This window comes from Micropterus salmoides, unplaced genomic scaffold (genome assembly GCF_014851395.1).
Source record: "Micropterus salmoides isolate LMB-PRFRI ecotype aquatic unplaced genomic scaffold, ASM1485139v1 Ms_hic_scaffold_2837, whole genome shotgun sequence".
NCBI classification, from domain to species: Eukaryota; Metazoa; Chordata; class Actinopteri; order Centrarchiformes; family Centrarchidae; genus Micropterus; species Micropterus salmoides.
In genome coordinates this window covers 17,650-30,355 of record NW_024042081.1, presented here as the reverse complement: position 1 = coordinate 30,355, position 12,706 = coordinate 17,650, and the positions used below count along the sequence as shown (strand labels likewise).

The window sequence follows — 12,706 nt, the reverse complement described above, 5'->3', positions numbered from 1 at the left end:
TTAGCTAAACCTGTTCACAAAAGCCCTAAACCGAATTTTAAAATCCCCTTAATCAGTATTCATTGTAGAGTTAAAGAGTTTTTTGTGATTGGTCAAAATGTATTGATCCAGGTGTTTGTCATTACTTAATTAGTCCAGCCTCTATCTAAAGCAGGAGTGTGTTGGGCTGGGAAGTCAAATTTTCAGAAGAGACTTCTGAGCTTGATTCCCTGTTCTGGGGGCGACATTTAAAGTAAAGCTGAGCATAATGCAGGCTGAATGGAGATGAACACAGGAGCCACACTCAGGGCTGCAGTGAGAGGAAATCCTCTGAGGACTGCATTTCACAGGAGGAAGAGGTGCAGACTGAGAAGTACCTGCTTGCCTTGGTCCAGGGATTAGACAGATTGTATTATGTGGGCTCTTATTTTTCAAACTGCAAAGTCTCAACTTGCATTATCTTTAAAACAAATGATCCCTCAAAGGTTATTTTTTTTCCTCTACCTCACATTCAATATATACGGTCAATATTGACGCTTAGCTGAAAACTGGCTTTATGATCAACCTTATAGGTAAGGTGTGTTTGAAGTTTGGCAACAGACACTGTTTTCAAACCTATTTATTCCAGGAAGAGGAGCTTGAGAGGGAGAAGCAGCAGCAGGTGGTGTTGCTCCAGGAACTAGAAGAGCAGAAGGCCAAATTAGAGCAGATGCTGATTGAGGCCCAGCAGGAGAGAGAACATCTGAAGGCTGCAGTGACCCAGGAAGTACCTATTAACCAAACGGAGGTAACTGTCCATGACCGGGAAGTCACCGCTGTTCCCCCTGGTCTAGCCACTGAGGTAGGCCCCTCTCATATTGTCTTAAATGGCAACTCACAATTATTTGATGTATTATTCTGAGTTAATAATCTGTGCCTGCTTGATAACAGATGTTTAAGGCTGCAATTTTATGCAGTCCAAATTATAGTATATGCCATTCTCAATAGTCCGGTTAAACTCTAATGTTTGCAGGTATCTTTTAAGATATCCTATTTAGTGTGTCAACATATTACAGTTGCTTCAGTCTTGATTAATTCTTACCTCCTCCTCCTGCACTCTACAGCTGTTGCCTCCTGCAGGTAAAGATGAACATACCAGAAGGATTAAAGAATACCAACAGCGGCTGCTGGAACAAAACAGGTGTGTTTCTAAAGCCTGAAGACAAACTTGACTTGATTATCCAGTCACTTTCACCACTTTAACATGCAGTTATTCTGAGCAGATGACACAACAATTCAACCATCATATATAATGTTACTTTTAGGTTTTAGGATAGAGGGTGTCGAATGCTGGAAAGGATACTTTTACTTGAGGAACATTTGTGATATTTGGCTGTATGAATAAAATTGAACTGACCTTTTTATTTTATTTTAGAATTCACCAGAGGTCAGTAGAAGTTGCTCGCCAACGCCTGGAAGAATACCAGCGAGCTCTACAAATTCGTTACAACATCACCGCCACATCGTTACTGCCCACTGTCGTGCCTCCAGGCCTCATTCACCCGTCTCTGCAAAGTGCTCAGTCTGCGCATCTTCCAACTCCTCTGCAACTCCATACAAGTCGTGCAGTGCCGGCATTCACCCATGCCAAACCAAAAACCTCTGTGGAAGTTCCCACAAGAGAGTCTGACATGTTGTCCTCACTTCCCAGTCTTGCTGGCTCCAGTTTGATTGTTGGCTTCAATTTGCCGCCGGATGAAGTACAATCTATTTCGAACAGTTCCAGGGAGCAGAGACCAGCTGCCACCACCTGGTTGACTGACAAAATAATGGAGAGAGTAACAGAGCACCTTCCAGAGAGAGCGAGACTCACTTCGGTCAATACACAGCGACTGCCTTACAAACACTTTACAACACATCACTCAACCAGCATCCCTCTCCAGCCAACCTCCAATTCTATCCAAGCCGTTAGCCCGAGCATCAAACATGATGCACCTCTGGTTCCACAACATGCACCTGTTAAGCCTGGGACCTTGCTGCACGGCTCCCTGCAAACTGGATCCTTAAGCTCCAGAGAGGACGACATGGAAGTCCAGAGACGAGAGCTGCAGGAAGTCCAGAGACGAGTGCAGGAACAGAGGGAGGCACTGCACTTGAGGCAGCAGGCAGAGAGAGAGAGCAGAGACGAGAGCTGCAGGAAGTCCAGAGACGAGAGCTGCAGGAAGTCCAGAGACGAGAGCTGCAGGAAGTCCAGAGACGAGAGCTGCAGGAAGTCCAGAGACGAGAGCTGCAGGAAGTCCAGAGACGAGAGCTGCAGGAAGTCCAGAGACGAGTGAGACGAGCAGGAGGAGGGAGGCACTGCACTTGAGGCAGCAGGCAGAGGAGAGGCAGAGACGAGAGCTGCAGGAGCAGAGGGAGGCGCTGAGGCAGCAGGCAGAGGAGAGGCAAAGACAGGAGGTGGAGATGGAGCAGATGAGACAGCAAAAAGAGACGCTGCAGGCTCTGATTCATACTGATGCGCAAGTAAGTGAGGGGACTGCCTTGGTGTCTGTTACAGTAGACAAATCGTAGTTTGTTTGTAAATCTAAGATAAAACAGCAGAACAAAGTAATGGGTGCACAGATTTTATTTTCTGAATACTGAGCAATGATGTGAAATTACTAAACCTGAACTGTATTTAATCTAAATACACTATGAGGGTTTCTACACTTGAACTGAGCTCAGGGAGTCTGACTCTCCTTTAATGACTGTGTGTGTGCGCACGCTGTCTGTGTGGAGTGAGTATTTAACAGTGTAATTCTGTGTAGTGTGGGTGGGTGTGTGTGTGTGTGTGGGGGGGGGGGGGTTGCCTGCCTGTCTGTCCATATGGAGTGAATGTGCATATAAAAGTGTAATTCTGAGTATGTCTTTGTGTGGAAAGGTTTGTTTCTGTATTCTGAGCAATGATGTGAAATCACTGGACCTGAACTGTATTTAATCTATATACATTTTATGAGGGTTTCTACACTTGAACTGAGCTCAGTGAGTCTGTATAAATTAATATTATATTCATATACTGAATACAAATTTAAGTCATTTCACTACAGATAAACTGCTTTACTAAAAGGAAAAAGTGTGACTGTCTAGACTGCTGAACATTTAAAATATGTCTCTTTAAAATGAGTTGATTTAAATCACTTCAGTTTGTATATCTCCTTTTTATGGCATGTATGTCGGTCTGTACATAGGCCTCCTGATTCTGGAGAAACGACAGTATGAAGTAATTAGTGGAGAGACCCCCATCCCAAGCTGAAATGTTTGTGGTCTCCTCATTTTGTGACGCAACTCTGCTGAATTGCCCTTTTTGAATATTGTGGCAGAATTACAAGACATGAAAACAACTTTCTTGATGTATTTGTCATCCACAGCCAGTTACAGAGGCTGCCAGTGAAGTGTTGGTTTCAGAGAACATCGGTCAGATCCGCCTCAAATTACTTGCGTCTCTGCTGAGGGCAATAGAGGAGACTAATGGAGGAACTTTATCGCACCTAGAAGACCCCCAGGAGAAAGATGGCTCCCCTCAACAGCCGCCATCTAACAGTGGTGACATGGGTAAGTAACACGTTAGATAGTTTGGTTTATTTTACTTTTTTTCATCTTTGAGACAGTTTCATAATTTTGGAAAATTGTTTTCTTACTAAATTACCCTTTTTCTATTTGTGATCTTGTGAAAATATCCTGCTGATCTGAAGTGCCATGTTGTTTCGTTAATTGGATGAATTTACACATTTAAACTCCAACTTATAAAACATGTTGTTTTAATTATCTAGTGGCATTAGAAGGCATTACTGTAGTTTTTAATTAGTGTTATGCATCAATATCCCTATCACTGGGAATTAAAGGCACTATAAATCACTGCAGTTTCATTAAAATCTGAACTTTTATTTAATTTTCCATAAGATCCCATTTCTCAGAGCAACGTTCCTGCTCGACCTGCCCCAGAGTCGGTCCCTCCTTCAGGACACCACCTCCATCCTCGAGCAGCAAAGCCCCCGGTGACTCGCGTCAGGCTCGGCATCCCGGAGATGATGACTGAACAACATGAGCTCAGTGCTATTCAAGAAGTGGAGACGCCGGTCAACACCAGCCAAGTTGCAGGTCAGCTTAGTCCCAGAAACACATGAATAACGGACCGTTTTATTACATGCCCAAACTAGCTATGGAGAGGAATATCAGTTGACTGGATTGTTGGCGTTTCCTATCTCCAGGCCCAGAGGAGAGTGTGATGGTTCCTTCACACAGTGTTGCATGGGATCTGCAGGAGGAATCGGAATCATCTGTGTCCTCTGACAGGACTCTGCAGACACCCTCTTGGTCCAGCAGTGGGCAGCAGACTGCTGAAAGGACAACCAGCTCTGGGGCGAGCTCAACGAGATCCAACCATCTCATCTGGAGAGAGAGGCTGTTGATGGGGGCAGGAACCTCTCCAGAATCCTCAGAGTCTGGTATGTAGAGGGTTGGTGAAGAGTGGTGAGATGAGGAATACAAATGTGAGAAAATGGTTGTATTTGATTAGAAAATAATAGATTGAAAATTAAGAAATTTCCACTTGGTTGGAACTTTGTTTTCCAGATTCAGTCCTGAGAATATTCTCACCGCTTTCCTCCGACTCTGGGAGAGGAGCAGATTACTCCGGTCCTGGAATCACAAGCTACAGATCCCCCACAGAGGTAACCGATGCCAGCTGAAGATGTACAACTATAACTTGTGATTTATCCTATGCAGTTCCAATTTTAGTAATTGTGCCCACGTGTTAACATCGTTCTGTACAAACACATGCATTTCATTGCATAATGGCACAGCGTCTTCTGCATTTTAATACTCTGAGATTCACATGTTGTGGATCAATGATGAAAATTAGCCAAATCTGAGCATTATCTGCCTCAGCCTATGATTATGCCAGAGAAGCTTTTTCTGTCTGTATGGAGTGTGTGTGTGTGTGTGTGTGTGTATGTTTGTGTCTGTAAACTGAGCGATGATGTGAAATTACTTTACCTGAAGTGTATTTAATCTAAATACATTTCATGAGGGATTCTACACTTGAACTGAGCTCAGGGAGTCTGACTGTCCTTTAAGTGTGTGTGTGTGTGTGTGTGTGTGTGTGTGTGTTCTGTATACTGAGCAATGAAGTAAAATTACTGGACCTGAACTGTATTTAATTTAAATACATTTCATGAGGGTAGGCAATAGCATGATTAATTTAGAAAAAGAAGACTGCTGAAAATTAAAATGACAAAAAAATAGAATGCGTCTTAAAATGTTTTGAAGAAATTTGAATCACTCCAGTTTTGTCTATCTCCACTCTTCATGTGTGTCAGTCTGTACATAGGCCTCCTGATTCTGACTGCCTCTCCTCCACCACCATCTCCACCGGCAGCTACATCACCACCGATCCGGAGCAAAACTTAAACACTGGTGAGGGACAGCAGAAGCGTCTTGTTCCTGATTTTGACCATGTGGTTGATATGCGCTGTGAATTTTGTGCATTCCAGCAATACAAAAAACATCAGAAAAGTATCCTGTGCAGCTTTTACAGATGGAACTGAAGTATTTAGATCATTTACCAACATTTAATAGAGAATCTGACTCTGTACCCTTTTTTAATTGTAAACATTACTATGGGACCTGTTGGAATATGCTTCAGTTCTGCAGGCAGTTGGACCTGTTGGCTGCTGCTGTATATTAATGTGGTTTGTTATGTCTGTGCATCTTAAAGGGGACAATATGAGGTACAGTACATGGGACCTACACTTTATATACTCTAGGCAGCGTGCTAGTTGTGTGTGTAACTTTTGTTATACCCTAAATCTGCTCTCCTGTCTTTACCCACCTCTTCATTAGATAAATCCCCGCCCCTCAGACGTGCAGAACAAGGACGAGGAGCAGGTTTACTCAACGACTCCTCTCCATCTGGTCAAAGCGTCTGTATTAATGATGGTTCGGCTGTAGACTCTGTATTTAATGACAGCAGCATCCAGCGCATTATAGACCGATACACAAGGGAGCTTAACATCTCCCTCAGCACCACTGGGAAAACCACAGGTATGTTACACATACTGCACACATTTATACCAAGAATACCCCCTCTCTCTTTTATTTGGCAGATTGATAGCAGTCGTCACATCTGTGCCCTGGCATTACTTTGCTGCCATGCTTTTAAACACATTGGCAAGTGAGAGAGTACAAGTTCAGCGTTGGAAGTTTGTACTACATGTCCTTTTCACACCTGGCAAATCGCTGTGTGAAATGGATGTTATTAGCCGTACTACCAGAATATCTTCATAAAGTTTCTTGTTTATCTGCAGACACTGAAGGCTCATATGTGGAGGAACATGACTCTTTAGTTTCTCAGCAGTCTTTGGTTCGAGTTGCAGAGGAGGGAGAGGAGGATGAAGGCTCTACTGATCGTCATTCTCTTCCCTCAGACGCAGCAGGAGCACAGAGGAGGAGCCTGGTCAGTGCCTCACAAACCACAATGTTTTACCTTGTAACACTGCAGTGGCCACTTGAGAAAATATTAAGTTAACAACAAACTTGTACTTAAAGGAATTATAAACTGTACAGTATATGGCTTGCTGATTGAGTCGATCATGTTACTTGAGCTGGCAGCTCTGAACAGTTTGACGCAGTTTCTCTGGTGTATTTTCCATTTTATTTCACACTTCAGAATCCGCTTTAGTGGCCAAGTATGTGTACACATACAAGGAATGTGACTCCAGTTGAATGTTACAATGTCCCAAGAACTAAACTCAGCAAAAAAAGAAACGTCCCTTTTTCAGGACACTGTATTTTAAAGATAATTCTGTAAAAATCCGAGTAACTTCACAGCTCTTTATTGTAAAAGGGTGTCTTCCGTGCTTGTTTAATGAACCATAAACAATTGATGAACGTGCACCTGTGGAACGTGCAGACGGTAGGCAATTAAGGTCACAGAAATAGAAACTTAGAACACTAAAGAGACCTCTCTACTGACTCAGACAGATGCCCAGGGTCCCTTCATATTTGCGTGAACATGCCTCAGGTATGCTGCAAGGGGGCAGTAGGACTGCCGGTGTTGCCAGGGCAATAAACTGCAATATCATTTCAGTTACTAACATTTCTGTGAAACTTTGTTCAGTTTATGTCTTAGTTGATTAATCTTTTTATGTTCATACAAATATTTACTTGTATATGCATTTACACTGAAAATGAAAAGCAGTTGTAAGTGAGAGGACGTTTCAGTTTGTGCTGAGTATATTTACAGGAAGAAAGAAATAAACCTACAGGTTATAACTTACATTCGTCAGTTCTAAGATTTTTTTTTCCTGGAAAATACCAGCCTTCAGTTTATTTGTTTTGCTATAGGAATGGGACAGTACAGTGAATACAAATTTGGAGCGCATCCCATGCGAGGACCCTTCACTGGCTGAGGACCAAGAGCAGGACTCTTTCAGACCTCTGATTGGTCAGCTGATGGATCAGTCATCCTGTCTCGCTGCCGATCACAGGGACTCGGCCATGGAACAACTGGTCGGTCATCCATCAGCTCAGTCGTCCATGATTGGTCAGCAACCAGGTCCGCCGGTTTCGGTGAGCTTGGATCAAGCTGGATGGGACTCCACTCTGAGTCGGATGATTGGTCGACTCTCCCATCAGTCCAGCTCTCATTGGCTGAGTGGTGGGCAGGACTTTTATGCAGGCCAGCTGATGGGTCAGATGGCGTCAGAGCAGTCGACCACATGGCTGGATGGAAGTCGGGAGGAGAGCCGGATGAGACCACTGGTTGGGGAGCTGGACGAGTCTGCTGGCCAGCACAGTGGAAGCTCAGGTAAATTGGATTGTATGGGGTAACTGAAATGTGCACTACGGTTTCAAATTATTAGTGGACTATAAGATTGACAATGACCAGTTGTCAGTGTTGTTACACAATTAATTGATACATGGAAATTAATTCATCAAATGACAGTGAATCCTCATATCACGTAGCTCAGTATGCAATTAGTACAGCTGAATTCAAATTGTGATAAAATGATTTGCCCTGAGCTACTGCAGTAACATTGCCTGCACTGCCAGTTTATATCAACATATGTAATGACTTCTCTCAGTTGTCTCACATGTCCACTATGGTCAGGTTTGACATGCTCATTCAATTTGAGATTATTGTTGTGATTTGGCGCTATATAAATAAAAGAGCAGGTCTAGACCGTACTCTGTGATATTATTGAAAGAAATCTATCAACTTTCTGAAAGTTTAACATCAACTCATCTACGGTTTGTAGATGAAAGGACCCATGTGGATCTTGGTGTCTCAACTGAGGCCAGTGTGCCGTCATACCCAGTGTTGCCTCCTGAAGCCTCGTCGCACAGTGCCTCGGGTGTGAATCCACATCCACAGGACCAGACACTGCAGAACCAAACCAGTCCAATGGACCTGGACCCGGAGAGGACTGAAGGTGAGGTGTTAAATGTTCAGGTAATTACAGCCAATTTCAAAATAACCCAAGACATTATGCTGGTTAAATCAGAGGGGTATATTCTCATCATGCACAATATGTATATCTACAGAGCAGAAGGGAGTTACAAACTTAATTTCACTTTCCTTGCTGTAATGTGAGTGACAAATCTACTTTCTACAGTCTGTTTGTAGCTCAAGAGAAAGTTTAACTTGGGGAACCACTTATGTTTAAGTCTTCTATCTTGTATTTGCATGTTTATTTCTTACACTTTCTTTTTCTTCTAACCTTAACTGTGCGTTATGTGCATGTTTATTCCCATTTTCAGTGTTTCCAGGTTCAGACTCATTCCACCCACTACTGGCTGAGGTCACTCATAATGAAACAGCAGAACCCTCCATGATATTTCACCTGCCAGATCACGACGTGCCTCCGTCTCCTGAAGGACAGCCAGCCAACGGGGAACGCAGTGTTTCCACACCTTCTGAAGAGTTTGAGACCCACGATGATTCTTCTGTTGAGTCTGAACAGTCTCCTGAGCGCCTTAGAACAGAGCATCCTTCCAGCTGCTTGAACGCTTCCCCTGCCTTACATGAATCTTTCTCCCAGCTCATCACCTCCCAGCACAATATCCATGAATCTGTTGTGGAGCTAACAGCTCTGAGTCTGTCAGCTTTAACCTTGTGTGATGCACCTACTATGAGCGTGCCGCAGCCAGATGGAGTGGGTGCAGATAGAAGCTGCATTTCTAGAAGACAAGGAGATGCAGTCCCATCCAGCGGTCTCTGTGATAGAGAACTGAAGTCTGGGCAGGGTTCAAACCTGACAAATGCAATTCCTGTCTCAGAGAAGATATTGGTACGATCACGTGTTTTGTTCACCTTGATAAACTTTGAAAAAGCATCATGTCTGACCGTTGAGGTGCTAAATAAGGCAACACTACGTAGTTTGGTCATGCCTCCTATTTCTTTTTTTTTTACTTTTATATCTTGTGTGTTATGTCACTGGCTGAGTTGTGCACTAGTCATTTCTCCCTGTTATCAGGAAGCTGCCAGTGAGAAGGGAATCCTGGAGCAGTCAGAGATAACACTGGTGAGTCTGACCGATACCACATTGCAGGACCAAGAGACCATCACTGATGAGGAAGGACAGAAAGGCCAAGAGACAGAGGTGACTGTACGGTTATGAAAATGTCATCCAAAATCCACTAATGGTTGATACCTGTTGACTTGGTTTCAGCAGCAGGTGTCTTTCTGATCTCTGAACCCAAACCTTGTCTTCTATAGGGGTCAGAATCCACGTTACCTGATGAGACTCCGGAGGACAAGAACCAAACGCAACCAGGTAACATCACATCTGCTGCAGACTAAATACAGGGATTGGACAATGAAACTGAAACACCTGGTTTTAGACCACAATAATTTATTAGTATGGAGTAGGGCCTCCTTTTGCGGCCAATACAGCGTCAATTCGTCTTGGGAATGACATACAAGTCCTGCACAGTGGTCAGAGGGATTTTAAGCCATTCTTCTTGCAGGATAGTGGCCAGGTCACGACGTGATGCTGGTGGAGGAAAATGTTTCCTGACTCGCTCCTCCAAAACACCCCAAAGTGGCTCAATAATATTTAGATCTGGTGACTGTGCAGGCCATGGGAGATGTTCAACTTCACTTTCATGTTCATCAAACCAATCTTTCACCAGTCTTGCTGTGTGTATTGGTGCATTGTCATCCTGATACACGGCACCTCCTTCAGGATACAATGTTTGAACCATTGGATGCACATGGTCCTCCAGAATGGTTCGGTAGTCCTTGGCAGTGACGCGCCCATCTAGCACGAGCACAAGTATGGGGCCAAGGGAATGCCATGATATGGCAGCCCAAACCATCACTGATCCACCCCCATGCTTCACTCTGGGCATGCAACAGTCTGGGTGGTACGCTTCTTTGGGGCTTCTCCACACCGTAACTCTCCCGGATGTGGGGAAAACAGTAAAGGCGGACTCATCAGAGAACAATACGTTTCACATTGTCCACATCCCAAGATTTGCGCTCCTTGCACCATTGAAACCGACGTTTGGCATTGGCACGAGTGACCAAAGGTTTGGCTATAGCAGCCCGGCCGTGTATATTGACCCTGTGGAGCTCCCGACGGACAGTTTTGGTGGAAACAGGAGAGTTGAGGTGCACATTTAATTCTGCCATGATTTGGGCAGCCGTGGTTTTATGTTTTTTGGATACAATCCGGGTTAGCACCCGAACATCCCTTTCAGACAGCTTCCTCTTGCGTCCACAGTTAATCCTGTTGGATGTGGTTCGTCCTTCTTGGTGGTATGCTGACATTACCCTGGATACCGTGGCTCTTGATACATCACAAAGACTTGCTGTCTTGGTCACAGATGCGCCAGCAAGACGTGCACCAACAATTTGTCCTCTTTTGAACTCTGGTATGTCACCCATAATGTTGTGTGCATTGCAATATACCCTTACCCTGCTAATTGGACCTTCACAGTCTGCTCTTATTGGTTCAATGTGCAATTAATGGAGATTGGCCACCAGGCTGGTCCAATTTAGCCATGAAACCTCCCACACTAAAATGAGAGGCGTCTCAGTTTCATTGTCCAACCCCTGTATATCTAGCTGAAATATAACGTTAGGAGTGCTGCATGGGCGAGATTGCTGCTTCAGATTTAAATATGGATGTGATCAGCAACAAAAAAGAAACACTACTCAAACTAATTAAACACATCTCAAATCTTTGAATGAGCCTTCCAGTCTTTCCTTCCCTACATTCAGTGACACTCCTGGAGTTTCAGTGGGGTCCCAGTGGAGGCCTGGAGGAGGTCTGCCAGCAGAAGCGCAGAGCTTTGCTCCAGAGATCATCCCAAAGGGTGGAGGAAATCAAGGCCAAACGGGGTCTTGCCAAGACTCAACCTGAGATCCAAGCCCCATCTAAAGCCAGAGAGCAGTCTAAAACTAAGGACTCCAAATCAGTTACCTGTAAGTCAAAGACTAAGTCGGACCACCAACACAAAACTAATACCAAGTCAAAGGGAGAACAGGCTGAGCAGCATCAAACGGAGAAATCTGGCTTCATCAAGCAGAAGAGGCCCCAGCTTCCTCCTCCAGGTATCTCAACTTTACACTATTGGACACTTAAAGTAACACGAGCACTACATTTGTATTTATACCCACTGAAAGTGTGAATAAACAACCGGTCAGAAAAATAGATTATGTACTAAATAGACAATCAGCCACTCGGAGCTGTGTATTAGACCCTGTTCTACTATTACTGCAAAGTTAATGAGGATAAAGTTCAGGTCACGATGTATTGAGAGATAACTTCAACAAAGAGGAACTATACAACTCTGGTTTTGCTTTTGTTAAGTGCAGCATAATGATATTTAACTATTAATCTGAAATCAATTATTTATCTGTACTGTGCTTTCTAAGAATGCCTACCCCAAAATGTCAAAGTTGTAAACGGTGCGCTCGATTTAGGATGCCAATACTTTCACTGCCATGACACACTATTGGCTCTTTGTTATTTCTGTCTTGAGCAAAATAAGAACTTAAGCCTCCTCTACACGTAATCCATAAGTCAGTGCCTTGTAAAGTTGTCAACAACTGTAGCAGAGGCATTAACCTACTGCAACAATCTGCGTAACAAATGTTCTTTGTCCCCTCAGTGAGTGATTCCAGGCTGACAAAAGTGGATGAGGTGAAGATCTGCACAACTGAGCAAAGGAAACAAGATGTTTCCAAGATGCACCAGAGAACTCAGAGGTACTACTAAAACTATTTTTTTTTTAACATGTACACTGTAAATGTTTATCTGTATTAGTATACACCAAAGCAGAGGTGGCTCTGAATGTTTTTCAGCCACAGATTAAGAAGAGTCATTTGTTTTAAATCTAAAACATGTGCTTCTGCAGACTGTATGAGCAGCTGGAGGAGGTGAAGCATCAGAAAGCAATCAGGAGTAGACAGGAAGTTTATGCAAAAAACCGACTGAAGGCCAAGGAGTTCCACAAGGTAAAACAATGAGTGTCTGAGAAGTTTTTAAAGACAATATGCTAATTGAAGAACTGCGGGCACCAAACGTTTAAAAAATAAAAATCTCTCTCTCTCTCTCTCTCTCTCTCTACAGAAAACCTTACAGAAGCTTCGTGCCAAGCAGAATCAATAGTGATTAACATTGAATGTTACTTTTATATATTTAATTTATTTTGTAAAGTTTTTACCAATAAAGCATTTTATAATCTACTTCTTGTACTC

The 12,706-nt window shown here is 43.5% G+C and overlaps 2 protein-coding genes across 2 annotated transcripts; both read left to right on the top strand.

Annotated features, from left to right (window-relative positions):
• Positions 1 to 634: 634 nt before the first annotated feature.
• On the top strand, positions 635 to 2,294 carry LOC119882017 (centrosomal protein of 295 kDa-like; the record flags this gene model as incomplete). Its single annotated transcript, XM_038692033.1, is given in 3 exon segments — positions 635 to 820; positions 1,083 to 1,159; positions 1,394 to 2,294. Coding segments are annotated over 3 exon segments (1,164 nt in total), but the record flags the coding sequence as incomplete, so codon positions are not given.
• Positions 2,295 to 2,312: 18 nt separating this feature from the next.
• LOC119882015 lies at positions 2,313 to 12,694 on the top strand. Its single transcript, XM_038692031.1, has 17 exons — positions 2,313 to 2,481; positions 3,366 to 3,549; positions 3,898 to 4,095; positions 4,206 to 4,442; positions 4,570 to 4,667; positions 5,316 to 5,412; positions 5,839 to 6,039; positions 6,303 to 6,451; positions 7,342 to 7,804; positions 8,256 to 8,429; positions 8,758 to 9,287; positions 9,474 to 9,599; positions 9,716 to 9,773; positions 11,225 to 11,557; positions 12,118 to 12,214; positions 12,364 to 12,463; positions 12,579 to 12,694. The coding sequence occupies exons 1-17, from the start codon at positions 2,422 to 2,424 to the stop codon at positions 12,615 to 12,617; spliced, it is 3,144 nt and encodes a 1,047-aa protein (XP_038547959.1). The 5' UTR covers positions 2,313 to 2,421; the 3' UTR covers positions 12,618 to 12,694.
• The last annotated feature ends 12 nt before the right edge of the window (positions 12,695 to 12,706 follow it).

Excerpts from the sequence above, each read along its gene's own strand:
- LOC119882015 (XM_038692031.1), top strand. The coding sequence starts at position 2,422 with ATGGAGCAGATGAGACAGCAAAAAGAGACGCTGCAGGCTCTGATTCAT. Across the intron at positions 4,096-4,205 it reads CAACACCAGCCAAGTTGCAG|GCCCAGAGGAGAGTGTGATG; the intron begins GTCAGCTTAGTC and ends TCCTATCTCCAG. Across the intron at positions 6,452-7,341 it reads GAGCACAGAGGAGGAGCCTG|GAATGGGACAGTACAGTGAA; the intron begins GTCAGTGCCTCA and ends GTTTTGCTATAG.